We start from the raw sequence: 13,766 nt of genomic DNA, 5'->3' as shown, positions 1-13,766 counted from the left end.
TGCATATTGAATATAAAACACAGAATACAACTGAAGCTGTTATACAAAACTGGCGATTTAATAGTTATATGTGGAGAGGTGAGGTTAAAACAGGTTAAGCAGTCAAGTCTCACCCGAGCAGGAGTTTTTAGCTTGGTGTTGTTAGCCCGTCCACTAACAGCAAGTCTTTAGATGAACTTGTCAAAAATAAAATCTACAAATAAAACCATATGAGGTTGTCCACCTGGCTAGGTATATTTGTTGTTTCTGAGTTTTTAAAGCGAAAAGTAAAGCACAAAGTGTGTGTTGGTATGCCGCTATGGATGCTTAGCGCTAGCATTCCAACCCGGTTCGGGGTGGAGCAATGATGCGTCCACGTACACTCGGAAATATGAACGCATAAAAGAATCGACCCATGACGCCTTCACTTCTGCTCGGAAAACACAAAAGGCCATACCTCGACTCTATTTTACACGGAGAACGTCAGTTCAAACGTTAATCGAACGTGAAGTTTTGCCACCGTAAATATTCACGGTTTAGATCAGAAATGTCCTTTTTCTTGGCTTCTGGGAATCTTGTTTTCATGACAACAGATTGGTCTAAAAAGATAGAAAAGTCCACACCAAGCAAAGCTTTTCATGATTGCCTGCACAAGTCCTGCCTCAAAGGCAAAAGTCTTTTCAAGTTGAATCAGAGGAGCCACGGATGCCATTGCATCTGCTCCAAAGTGGCTCGCTGCTCCATGTCTGACGTTAAGCAAATCCAAAGAAAGTCTTTGCAATCTGGGCGGGAAACAAAATCTGATGTTATCCACAAGTGTGTTATTGAGCTATTTTTTCATTGCACTATTGATAAAATGAACAATTTTCTATTGCATTGTTATCATTAAGGAAATTGACCTTACAAATTTGACCAGTCACCATGCTTTCTGGGTGCTCTGAATAGAGTGATGAGTAACAAGAGTATGAGTATGGATGTTAAAAGAGGACTGTATAATAGTGTGATTGTGCCGGCTGTGTTGTATGCTGCAGAGACGTGGAACCTGAATGCAGATTTGAGAAGGAAATTAAATGTTTTTGAGATGAAGTGTTTGAGAAGTATGTTAGGAGTGACAAGATTCGATAGATTGAGAAATGAAATTGTGAGAGACAGAACTGGAGTAGTAGTGGAACTGAGCAAGTGTGTGGATAAGAGAGTACTCAGTTAGTTTGGACACATGTAGAGGATGGATGAGGAGCGAATGTTGAAGAGGATCTACAGAGCAGAAATAAATGGAAGAGGAAGGCTGCGATGGACGTGGATGGATGGTATTATGAGTGCACTGCAGGAATAAGGTCTAAATGTAGTGGAAGCCAGAGCTCTTGTTGGTGATAGTGATGAATGAGTGGAGAGGTGTTGTAAAAGGATAGTGGGATGTTTAGAAGTACCACACTTTATAAAAAAGTTTGACAGCTTTTTTTTATAGAACCTTGAAAGTGAAAAAGATTTGTGCTTATGTAACGAAGCTTCATCAAGCTGTTTTATATATGTGTACAACTAAGACCGCAATGTTATTGACAGACAGGCAGACCCAGGCACGAAACGGGCGGGTTGACTGTTTATCCAATCAGAATGCAGATCACAAGGCAAGATGAAAACACCGCAAGTAGCAAAGCCACAAAAAAATAAACTGTAATACAGCGAGGGATGGTACATTGTACACTAAATAGGTTATTTGAATACTTCCCATGCTTACCTTTATTTAATGGCAAATGTTTTTCAAGGTATTTGAACAGATTTTACGAAATAATAAGTGGATAGCACTGCGGACAAGACAAAAATATTTTATGGGGCTACCACGTACTGATTGCTCTTTTTCTACATTATTTTTTTTTTACTCCGCAACCCTAGTGAGGGGATAAGCGGTGCAGATAATGGATAGATGGGTGGATCTTCTTATGATCAATATACTGAATTAAATGAGGAGTGTTTAGCATTACAGCTGAGCATCATCATGTGTTGAAAGCCTGCCATCTGAGCAGGTGACCCTACATTGAAACAAAGTCCACCAGTCCCGGCCACGCTTCTACTCTCACCTATCAGGCCCATTAAAGCACCTCTTATCAGCGTGTAATCTCTTTATTCTTGTTTCTAGAACTCCACTGGGGAAATTTCACTAGTATTTTAATGGGGTCTTTGTTGTGGCATGATGGGGTCTGTATTACAAAGAAACTTTAATATTAGGTGGCATTCATACATAACTTTCTAAGGTTCAATCTGCTTGATAGCATGCACCACTTTTTACCATTCTTAAGTCATTTTGAGGTACCGAAAACAATTTTATTTTTGTTTCTGTCCCAAGCTCATCTTTCCATTGGGGTCACTGAAGCCAGGTTCTGGGTTAGGTTGTGTTGCATCAGGAGTTCCACAAAAAAGTCAGGAAAATGTTCCAATGTTCTCAAATACCTTGATTTTTGTGGTTTGCAATCCAAAATAAAATGGAAAAAAAAACAACAACAAAAACATAATAAGTATCATAGTTTTGTCTAAGGAAAAAAATGTCTGTTAAATTACCAAAATCTTTATTTACATATTTGTAACATTCAATTTTCCTGCTATATGCAGTTGCTAACAAAACGTTAATCTATTTCATCTCATCACTAAAGTGGGAGAACTTTAATTTACTCTGAGAAGTATTTAACACATTTTATATTATTTTATCAATATTTAACATAATTTATATTATTTTATCCATTTATCTACTTTGTGGAAATCCAAAGATAATTTACGGTATTGCTGCAGTGTGTGCAGGACAGAAGGGAACAAAGGTTCGTTTTATAACCGTGATTAAGTATATGAAATGTTTGAAACACATGGCTAAAAAGGCATCATTTAACCAAAAGTTTAAGCTACAGCGAGGATGACCTCTTCCCCTGGCCAATGGCTCTTTTCCTATTCGCTTTCATCTAATGGCCATTTATATTTTGTGATTAAGTTGCAAAAATGAAGTGGGTCATTATTTGGAATAAGATAATCTTTTAAAAATATAGCATAATGTCTGACGTGTACACACTGCTCTCAAATGTAATTATCTGATAAGAGCCAAATCGTAGCTTGCCAATCATATTACTAGCAAACTTACATCAAATGCAAATTTCCAATCCTGTCTCTGTCTCTGTCCGTGTCTCTGTCTCTGTCTCTGTCTCTATTCTGTCTCTGTCTCTGTCTCTGTCTCTGTCTCTGCCTCTGACTCTGCCTCTGACTCTGCCTCTGTCTCTGACTCTGACTCTGACTCTGACTCTGACTCTGACTCTGACTCTGACTCTTTCTCTGACTCTGTCTCTCTCTCCATTGTTCTCACTCTCCTTCTTAGCTCCATCTCGTGTTTTCAACGGGAGCGGCCACCCAAATAGCTAACCTACAAAATCTATGTCTAAAACACACTTCAGACGGAACAAAAGTTTTGCGAGCTTATCTATTTTATTACCCGCATGCACTGTAATTGTGGTCGCATTTACAAATGAACTGATCCCACATTTTGAACCCTGTCAAACTATTTCGATCGTCCATGTCAAACTTGCTTACCCCGCACTGACAATATTTAAATTGAATTAAATCAATATATATTTATTGTTATTGATATGAACGTTGTGAAACATTATATGTAATGGTATTAGACATGGCACTGCAGGGTAAACATGTAATAAAGACTTAAAAGGGAAAAAAGAGAAAAGACTGGATAAATGAGCAAATTTGAGGCCCTTGGTTTATATGGTGTTGCCACAGCTAACAAAAACTGAAAGGTGTTGCTTTGAATCCGTGGGCAAATTATGTTCTTTTAAAAAAATGCCAGTTGGAGCAGAAATAAATGTGCACTGTCCCTGCTTCCACAAACTTAAAATATGTATTAAAATTTGTGAATTGCCTTTACCTGGAGAAAGCACCCGGTTCAATGTGAGGCCTTTAAAGAGGAACATGAGTGTGTCAAAACGTTCGGTTCCATCCAGCAATTCGAAGAGCAATGCGCCCAGTTGCCAAACCGTGGCCGGGCCAGCCTTGTACGGTCGCTTGAAGACATATTCTGGAGGAGCGTAGCGTAAGGTTCCTGTAAAACAAGTCAATACAAACATATATTAAAACATATCTTGTAAGATTACCCTGAACACATCCTTTAAGGATTTTCACTTAATGCTAATTAAAGTTAAATTAAGTCCATCTATCACTTATCCCAAAAACTGGGGTTACCTCTGGTTCTCAGGTCACCAATCCAGTCTTTTGTTACCCTCACTTAACACACCAGATTAAAATATCAGAATTCTTCTGGCTTTTTGAGTTATTTTTATAAGATGATCATAGAAATTAGCTGTTTTAGACAACCAAATAATATCGATGAATGCATCCGAGGACTGATTGTTTACCACGGCTCCAAAAATGATCCTGAGTCAGTTGGTGTTTGAGGATAACTCTGCTGTAGTTTCCATATATGTGTGAATTAATTCTTCTTCCTTTGTCACCTCTTATAACAGTCCCAAAGACAAATTTTAATCGTTGAACATGTTACGTCATGTTCATTTGTATGGTCCCTAATCACAAAAAGTTTCAAATGGCTGACAGAGCCCCATTAAGATATTCCCTAACCTGAAACCTATATGAGGGCAAGAAAAAAAAATCCAAAATGATCAGCGTGACACACACAGCCCGTGAACCTTTATAATCCAGTCCGCCAAACCAAAATTTCAAAAATATCTCATCTCATCTCATTAGCTGCACCGCTTATCCTCAGTAGGGTTGCAGGGTTTCAAAAATATAATGGTGATTTTGTGTATCTTACCATTAGATGTCAAAGTATTATGTAATGCAACCAAAAAGCAATCGTTATCAACTACAAGGAAGAATACAAATTACAGAGACTCAATGTTAACACACCGCATCAATTTTTTTTGTTTTTTACCTGTAGCAGCAAGATGGCAGACAATCATGTCCAGCTTTCCCTGGTTGAGCCTCATGTTATGTAAGATAAATACAAATTTGCATGTTCCAAGGATAGTTCATTTTTGTTTATATTTCATATCTATGTTGTTCTAATTGGTGAATTAAGTATTTTTTAATAATAAACTTTATTTGAAAGTGCCCTTCCGAACAAAGAACAGGTCTCAGTACACAGAATAAAAACAGTGATATTAATAACAATAAATACAAAAAATAAAAACAACGCACAGTAGAAAAAAAGAGAGAGGACTGTCTAAGGCAGTTAGCAAGTCTGAAAAGGTAAGTTTTGAAACTGCATTGAAAGATAGAATTACAGCGGTCTGGTGGTAGTCCCTTCCAGAGCTGAGGAGCGGTTGAAGGCTCTGCCCCCCATGGAACTGAGACGGGCAGCAGCTACAGTGCGATAGAGGGAGGAGGAAGATCTGAGGGCACGGGATAGGGTGGTAATGGGAAGGAGGTCAGAGAGGGACAAGCTTCAAGATGGCCTTGAAGGTGTACAAGGATTTTGCAAAGGATTTTTGGTTGATTAGGAGACAGTTGAGTTGTTGTGGTGGCGAGAGGGGGATTGGGGGAAGTCTGGACCAGCTGAAGTTTATTGAGTCACTTTAGAGGTAAGCCATAGAGGAGAGAATTACAGTAATCAAGGCGGAAGGGGACAAACTATGGATGAAGATGGCGGTAATGAGGGGAATGAGGGAAGCGCAAAGACTGTTGATGGAGCGAAGGTAAAACTGAGCAGAAAGTGAAAGTGGCCAGACCATCCATCCATCCATTATCTGCACCGCTTATCTTCTGTAAAGTCGCGGGGGTGCTGGAGCCCATCTCAGCTATCTTCGGGCAGGGGACACTCTGAACTGGTTGCCAGCCAGTCAGTCGCAGGGCACACAGAGAAAGACGTTCGCTCATTCACACCTAGGGACAATTTGGACCGGCCAATTAAACTGACATGCATGTTTTTGGAATCTGGAAGGAAACCAGAGTGCCCGGAGGAAACCCAAGCAAGCGCGAGGAGAACATGCAAACTCCACACAGGAAGGTTCGATCTGATGATCTCAGAACTGTGCCGCACACGTGCTAACCACTGCGCTGCCGTGCTGCCTAGTAAGCAGACCAAGTGATATTTTTTTATAAGAGAATGAATGTGCTATCGAGGATAACACCAAGACTATTGACGGGGGGAGAGGGGAAAGTCAAGGGAGCTGTCAATGGGAAAGCAAATGAGTCTACTTTAGACAAGGTAGATTTGGTGGCAGTAAGAAGGAATTCAGTTTTATTGCTGTTTAGTTAGCGATGAAAAAAGGTTTCACTTCAGAAAGGCTGGAGGTAAGGGAAGAGGAGGGAGTGTGGTGTTGGGTGTCAACCGTGAAGCAGTAGAAAGAAATGTTAAATGCTAAGAAAAAAAGTGTGGAAACAGAGGAGCTGCTGGATGGAGCTGGTTTCTTCGTTGAATAAGTGCATTCAAAGAGTTACAGGTTTCAATGGAGTTTTACCACTGGTAAGCACTACATAATACACATGACAATACAAAGGAAATTATTATTATTATTAAATTATCCATCCATTATCTGCACCGCTTATCCTCAGTAGGGTCGCAAGGGTGCTGGAGCCCATCCCAGCTATCTTCGGGCAGTGGGCGGGGGACAGGCAGGGGCACAAAAGAACATACAAGCATTCACGTGCACATTCACACGGAGGGACCATTTGGACCGGCCAATTAACCTGACATGCATGTTTTTGTAGTGTGGGAGGAAACCCACACAAGCACAGGGAGAACATGCAAACTCTGCAAAGAAAGGCGGGTAGCTGGATTTGAACCCATGACCTCAAAACTGTTCCACGGACCCGCTAACCACTCAGCTGCCGTGCCGCCCACATCATACACATTCTCGCTTTAATTCCGGCAGTGTCAAAGTCATTTGATGAAGTGGTCTATGTCTAAGTATGCATGTACAGTATACCTTTTGAGAAAATATGGATAGGTCTTTTCTCCTAATCTATTGGGAGTCCAGACTCTGTATAAAATCCATCTTTTTTTCTCTCTCCTATGCGTTTTGGGTCCTATGGGAGTATGGGACTCAAAACGTTTGCCCACCCAAGATTTACAGTTTGAATGCTTACCAGCATATTCTCGATAAGGTTCTTCGTTGACGAAGCAACTGCAGCCGAAGTCTATGAGGCGTACTCGTGGGAGACTGAAGGTCGCTTCCAACAGAATGTTCCTTTGCTTTAAGTCCCGATGAAAAACGTTGACAGCATGCATTTTGATGGCGGCGTCCACCAACTGCTTCATGATGTTCTGATGATGACAAATAGACCTTTGTGACTTTATTGATGGCTAAACTTGTGGGTGATTTGTTTGTTATTTTCTTTAATTTTCCCCAATGTCACATAAATGAAGTCGCAATTTTAAATTGATATCGCTCTCGCTGTCAACTACAAAAAAACTTAAGGTGATGCTGGCCTTAATACTAGCTGAGGTGACTAGTATCGGCTGCCCTCTAGCGGTCATTTAAGAAACAGGGGCTACAAATTAGAGGACGATGATGAAAGCCATTTTGTAAGGATTTAAATGTATTTGATACAATGATAAATTCAGACAGTTTTTTGAATGCACATTAAATTTTATACACCAGTGCACATTTGTCAAAGTTAAGGTCTGCAGTCTACATCCAGCCCGATAAGGTTGTCTTTGACCCCATGATAATCGTTATTCTTTATTGTATCACGCACCAGGAATTATTCAGTATTTGTTTATATTGTTTTATCGTGGTTTAGTGAATAAAAGAAAATTGCTATCATAGTTATTGTTATACACTTTTTTTTAAATATAAAATATAATGATTGGTGGTCCCTGTAATGTCTTCTTTCTTTTAATATTCATGTAATAGGGATTTTTATACAAAGGAAATTTGTCTTTTGTGCCTGTTGGAATTTGAAGATTACTGACCGTAGGAGACATACCAAAATATTGCTTTATTTATCAATACATACGAGAATATATTTAATAGCTTTTCAGTCGGTTTAATTAGGTTAACTAAACTATGTCACTTTAAAAATGTTCAACTTTCGATACGTCTGACCCTCGGCTTTTAGCTTAATTTTTTTATTTAGCCCTTCCATCTGTATGACACCTTTGCAATAGTGTTTACGGTTTTAAATCGCGGTACCTGTGAGCAGGATGACTACTCATGATGAGTGTTAGTATTATTCGGAAAACATTATGGCCTAAAACATCCTTACTATCAAGTACTTTGAACAGGCAACTGAGGAAAATGACAATATTTCTTCAATTTCAGATAGCTTAATTTTCTTTTAACCGATTTATCATGTGTAGAACCTCATGTGTAGTTTCTTTACCTTAGCTTCATACTCCTCTAACGGACCAAGCTTGTATTTAGTTCTGAATGTGAAAAGGTCCACGGAAGGTACTGGCCGTTCCATAACCAGAACCAGTTCTTTTTCCAGGTCATAAGTGTCCAGCAGCAGGACGACCGCCGACGACCCATCAGCGTTCTTCAACGAGGACGCTTGCAGCATAAGCCAAGCTTCTAGAGGCACCTTCTGGACCTTTCCATTGATGTACTACAGAGGAACATACAATGTCTTCATGTAATAAAGCACATGATACAGTATGTCAAACTTTGATGACATATTCATCATACAAGAAGCAACCAATCTAAAAAGGAACATTTCTAATTGTGATTGTGCTTCTTACAGGAACTCGATAAATAAGCTATTGATTGACAGAATGCAATATATATTTAAATTTGCTTACTTGGTTTTGAAGTTAGTTTGGCATTACAACAAGAAATGGACACACTTACCAGAAAGACGCTTTCTACTTTTTCTATGGGGATGTATTTGATGGCCACCTACAGGATTGAGTTGCATAGTTTGTATGGGCAATGGTAAATGTATTTGCATTGTACAGTGGTAAATGCTTACTGGAAAATAGTCACTTTTTCTGTATCCAGCGTACACTGATCCAAAGCCTCCTTCTCCAAGTTTTTCCAGCTGTTGATACTTCTGCACAAATAATGCTGCCAACACAAGATTCACATTTTGCTTTGTTTAGCTTGGAAAAAACAAATTCATTATTCTTCTCAACTAAATATACTTAAGGCAAATTAACTTCTCTGGTCTAATCTGGATTTTTGATCCGGTTAAATGTCTTTCCTTGAGTTTACTGATTCAGAGGAAAATGTTACGACACCTTTTGAAATAGGAAAACTGTCTAACGTATAAAAGAACAGTAGTCACTTTAAGGGTCAGAAAAACATACCTGTCAACCTGTACGGTTTTGCCGACCAAAGTATGTTTTTTATGCATTTTAAGACGAGTACGACCTACAAGGAAATCTGTACAGAAAAATGCAAATTTGTCAATGATGGGTACCATCCGGTAAACACCGACTATCACTAAACAGCAAATCAATCAAGTCAAAGGAGTTCGCTGCGGAAGCCTCTGTCTCTATTGTTTTTTTTTTTGTTGCAAACGAAGCGAGCGGTTTGATGCTACTGTGCCGCCTAGGATTTTCCCATCATGTATCATTCAAAAAAAAAATGGTGTACGATTATTTTGTATTTTGTACGGGAAAATACGACAGTTTGTACGGGCATCGAGCCGTGGATGTTGACAGGTATGGAAAAAGTATTACAATTTATTCATTCACAAGCTATGTGGCCTACCGCAAAGGTGTAAGGATCTAATCTTACTTTGAGTGGTGTCAGATTGTGGCATGGTGGGAAGGCAGCAGGGACAGGAGGGGACCGTTCCTGGTTTCTGGGCAACATTGTTAATAGGTGGCCTGGTTTGCTTTTGGGCCTCTGCTTTAGTGCTGGACTTCTTCTTGGTGTTCAGCTTTGCCAGCAAAGCTTTGACAGACACCTCTGAGACTTCCACCTGCGGCTTTTTGGCCGGAGCGGGAGCTTCAGGTTTTGCACTGTATTTGCTGTTAAGGACTTTAGCCAGCAAAGCCTTGACAGACAACTCGGTAGTGGGTTCTTTGATCAGGTTTTCCGGTTTGGCGTTGGACCTCCGCCTAGGCCTTTTAGCGCGTGATGGTTTGGCCGAGACCTCGGTTAGGTTGAGGCCTTGGTCTTTGGACTCTGTTGTTCCTGCTTTTCTTTTACTAGTCCTCCTAACATGTAGAATGTTTGATGTCATGTCAGCAGGGTCTGCTTCCTGCTCCTTGGGGTGGTTGTCCAGCTTTGGGGTTGCCTGCCACTTGGCCGTCTTCACGGCCACAACCGTTTGGGACACCTGTTCTTTGGTCTCCGTTATAGTCTGCAGCAACTCGACGGGCTGCATTTTGGGTTCGCCAACGATTGGTATTGTGCCACACAACTTCCTCATGGGCATCGCTCCATTTCTGATGGCTTTGGTGTCAGGTTTCAACAGCACACAGCCTTCCATAAAGGGGGTGAAATTTCTGGTCTCTGTAACTAAAAGCAGAGAATAATCAAGCGAATCGTTTTTTTACAATCGAAATGGACGTTTAGCTAACTGGTTAACTAGTTAGCTATTTGCCCTACCTGGCTACCTTTACAGCAAGCTAGCCATCAACTCAACTAAGTCAACTTAAGTTTATGTACACATGTAACCTGGAAGCTTACTTAGATCCTGTCTGACTTGGGCCCGATCTCGCACTGTGTCCCGTTCGTAGCATACGTCTCTGCGAAACATTATCTATCTGCTCGTTATATACTATTACGTTTTTTTTAATGCTTGAATATTGTTTCATAGAAACCACACAGTGAATAAAAAAATAAAGAATCACGAACACGTGGAAGCATACAGAGGTCTCCATTCCTGCCTGACTACGTCCCTGACTACCTGCACATGTTTGCTTGAAGGGAATCAACGGGTCGCTTTGAGAAAAGTGCATTGAGATTTTGTAATTAATGAGGTTCATAAAAAGTGCTGTTCTGTTGTCAATGTAAACATGCGAGTTGAAAGTATCCTCCATGCTATTTGGAAAATGTCCTTTCTGTTTTAAGAAACCAGAGCAATCAAAGAAGTGTAACTATGTTATAAAACAATTTCCAAGTGAAACATTGCTTTGCCCTTTTGTTACTAATAAATGTTCAGAGTTATTTTCGGGGTGTTTTTTTTTCTGTATTTAATGAATTGTAAGACTATCAAACATTCCTAATGAAAAACACCCTTACTTCAAATATTTTTTTGTTCACAATGAAGCAATCTGCACCATTTTCCCCCTTTTATAAAGACGCTCAAGGCTGCCCTTTTTAAAAATTGGATTGCTTTTCGGCATATTTTGCAGCCTGGAGATTGCACCAGAGCTTATGAAATAAATACATATTGGAAATATTGTATGGAACAAAATGATTGCCAACTATTAATACAAAAGTTATGTTTCTGCACTGTCTAAGATATCTTCCCATATTTCTTATTCCATGTCCTCACAAACGTTTTTGCGATGCAACTTTAAAGAAGCGGCAGGCTAGAGCAGCGCGCTCTGACACTTATTCAATGGATTTATATGATTTGTAACTCACCAGGTTGAATGTTTGTGGGCAAAAATGGAAATGGGTGAAACTTCTCCACGTTCATGTTGCTGTCGCCTTGTGGTTTCGGGACTTAACGTTCATTTCCTGAGTGTAATCATGCAGCCCTTTGCACATAATGCAAAGACTGTGTTTTAGAGGCTTGTGCTGCTCGCGCGTGTTCCACTCGAGTCATAAAGGCGCAGCGATCACAAACACGTCAAAGGCGCTATGCGGCCCGGCGGGACTCGAACAAGGGCCCGACGGGCGTGACACAAGCTGGCGACTTAAACCAGCGGCGAGCACGATCTTCAGAAATCAGTCCAGTTTAGACAAAGAGATGAAGCGCCGTCACTTTTCTCGACGTGGTGTGCTTCCGAGCATTTCACAAACTGTCACTGACGTTCCAGTCTGTTAATCAAACACTTGATAGAAGGCACGAGTCCCTGGTGTCGATTGCGCTTTCGACACAACACACACACACACACACACACACACACACACACACACACACACACACACACACACACACACACACACACACACACATATAAAAATATATATATATATATATACGCTTGATTGCTATTAAGATTTTCGAGAAGGGTTCAAACCTCACATTGTGTTTGCTGTTAAACGTCATCTCATCTCATTAGCCGTACCGCTTATCCTCATTAGGGTCGCGGGGGGGCTGGAGCCCATCCCAGCCATCTCCGGGCAGTGGGCAGGGGACACCCTGAACCGGTTGCCAGCCAATCGCAGGGCACACAGGGACAGACAACTCATTCGCTCATTCACACCTAGGGACAATTTGGACCGGCCAATTCACCTGAAATGCATGTTTTTGGAACGTGGGAGGAAACCGGAGTGCCTGTTAAACGTCATATTGAAATATAATATTGTGAATGTGCTTGATTGCTGTTGAGATTGTCAAGATTGTTTTCTGTTATTAGTGTCAAAAAAAAAAAAAAAAAAAAAAAATATATATATATATATATATATATATATATATATATATATATATATATATATATATATATATATATATATATATATATATATATATATATATATATATATATATATATATATATACATGTTAATTGGAACAGAGGAATCTATTTTGTGGGCCACGAGAGCCCAGCAAGGCATACTCTGCTGGCCTAAAAATAACTGAATCATCCATCTATCCATCCATTATTTGCACTGCTTATTCTTAATAGGGCCACCAGAATGCTGGAGGCCATTCCAGCTATCTTCAGGCAGTGGGCATGGGACACCCTGAACCGGTTGCCAGCCAGTTGCAGGGCACACAGACAAACAGTTCACTCTGCAACAAACACTTAGGGACAATTCGTTACCGCCAATCAACCTGACACGCATGTTTTTATAGGAAACCAAAGTGCCCTGAGGTAACCCATGCAGGCATGGGGAGAACATGCAAACTCCGCACAGGGAGGCCAGTAGCTTATCTGAATCATGTGATGTTAATTATACTTTGTCCATCAATACTTGGTAATTAATGACTTATACCTAAATAAAGTTGACTTGTTCAAATAACCCTGCTGGAAGGGGCAGAGAAACGTTACTACTTAAACAAACATGGGGGGGTCGGAAATTCACCAAAACGATCACGCAACTACACTAACAAATACAGTTTATTTAGCGAATCCATCGCTTCTGGGATCAAGAGATCGCAGGTTCGAATCCCGGCTCCTCCGTGTTATATGTTTAAGTGTCCTTGGGCAAGACACTGAATCCCTAATGCCCCGGATAAGCAGGTCGGCGCCTTGCATGGCTGCATGGCCGCTATTGGTGTGTGAGTGTGTGTGTGTGTGTGAATGGGTAAGTGTGAAGCACATTGTAAAGCGCTTTGGGTGGTCTTCATTGACTTGAAAAGCACTATATAAATGCAGACCATTTATCATTTACCATTCTGTCAAATTAACATATTCAGCCCTAAAAAGAATAAAAAAATATGCCAGAAGTACAAGAGGACAAGCTGGACTTTTAGCATTAGCTTCAATGGCAATAGAAAAGAACTTCTTGGTGGAACTGTGAAGTATTTTATTTATTAGACTATAAGGGATTTTATACAATTTTATACAAATTACAGTTATTGAATGCAATGAAGATTTTTCACAAAGGAGGCTTAAGTTCGATGACAGGTCGTGTGGAGTGTTTTGGCTGGGGAATTTTGATAACAGGGCGCTGACGAAGGACTTAGGCCTTGTTTTGATAAATGCTTGGCATTGTTTTGAGAAGCGCTTTGCTGATATGAGTTTCCTTTAGACATGGCGGCGCCTTTTGGCA

General features: G+C 40.3%; 1 protein-coding gene across 1 annotated transcript; it reads right to left on the bottom strand.

The window, feature by feature from the left end:
- Positions 1 to 35: 35 nt before the first annotated feature.
- Positions 36 to 11,782, bottom strand: LOC148373686 (serine/threonine-protein kinase pim-2-like). The gene is made up of 8 exons (XM_088328192.1): positions 11,466 to 11,782; positions 9,663 to 10,391; positions 8,893 to 8,987; positions 8,772 to 8,819; positions 8,305 to 8,529; positions 7,066 to 7,243; positions 3,890 to 4,063; positions 36 to 761 (listed from the first exon to the last, which is right to left on the bottom strand). Exons 1-8 carry the CDS (start codon positions 11,518 to 11,520, stop codon positions 670 to 672), a joined length of 1,596 nt encoding a protein of 531 aa, XP_088184318.1. The 5' UTR covers positions 11,521 to 11,782; the 3' UTR covers positions 36 to 669.
- Between the last annotated feature and the right edge of the window lie 1,984 nt (positions 11,783 to 13,766).

Source organism: Urocampus carinirostris, chromosome 1 (genome assembly GCF_059441175.1).
Source record: "Urocampus carinirostris isolate Australia breed hairy pipefish chromosome 1, RoL_Ucar_1.0, whole genome shotgun sequence".
Lineage (NCBI taxonomy): Eukaryota > Metazoa > Chordata > Actinopteri > Syngnathiformes > Syngnathidae > Urocampus > Urocampus carinirostris.
Note: the sequence above shows the minus strand (reverse complement) of the source record. Positions and strands in the feature narration are given on the sequence as shown.

Coding starts and splice junctions, on each gene's coding strand:
- LOC148373686 (XM_088328192.1), bottom strand. CDS start 11,520: ATGAACGTGGAGAAGTTTCACCCATTTCCATTTTTGCCCACAAACATT. Junction 8,820..8,892: donor GAAAAAGTGACTATTTTCCA/GTAAGCATTTAC, acceptor TCAATCCTGTAG/GTGGCCATCAAATACATCCC. Junction 4,064..7,065: donor ACCTTATCGAGAATATGCTG/GTAAGCATTCAA, acceptor CTTGTTTTACAG/GAACCTTACGCTACGCTCCT.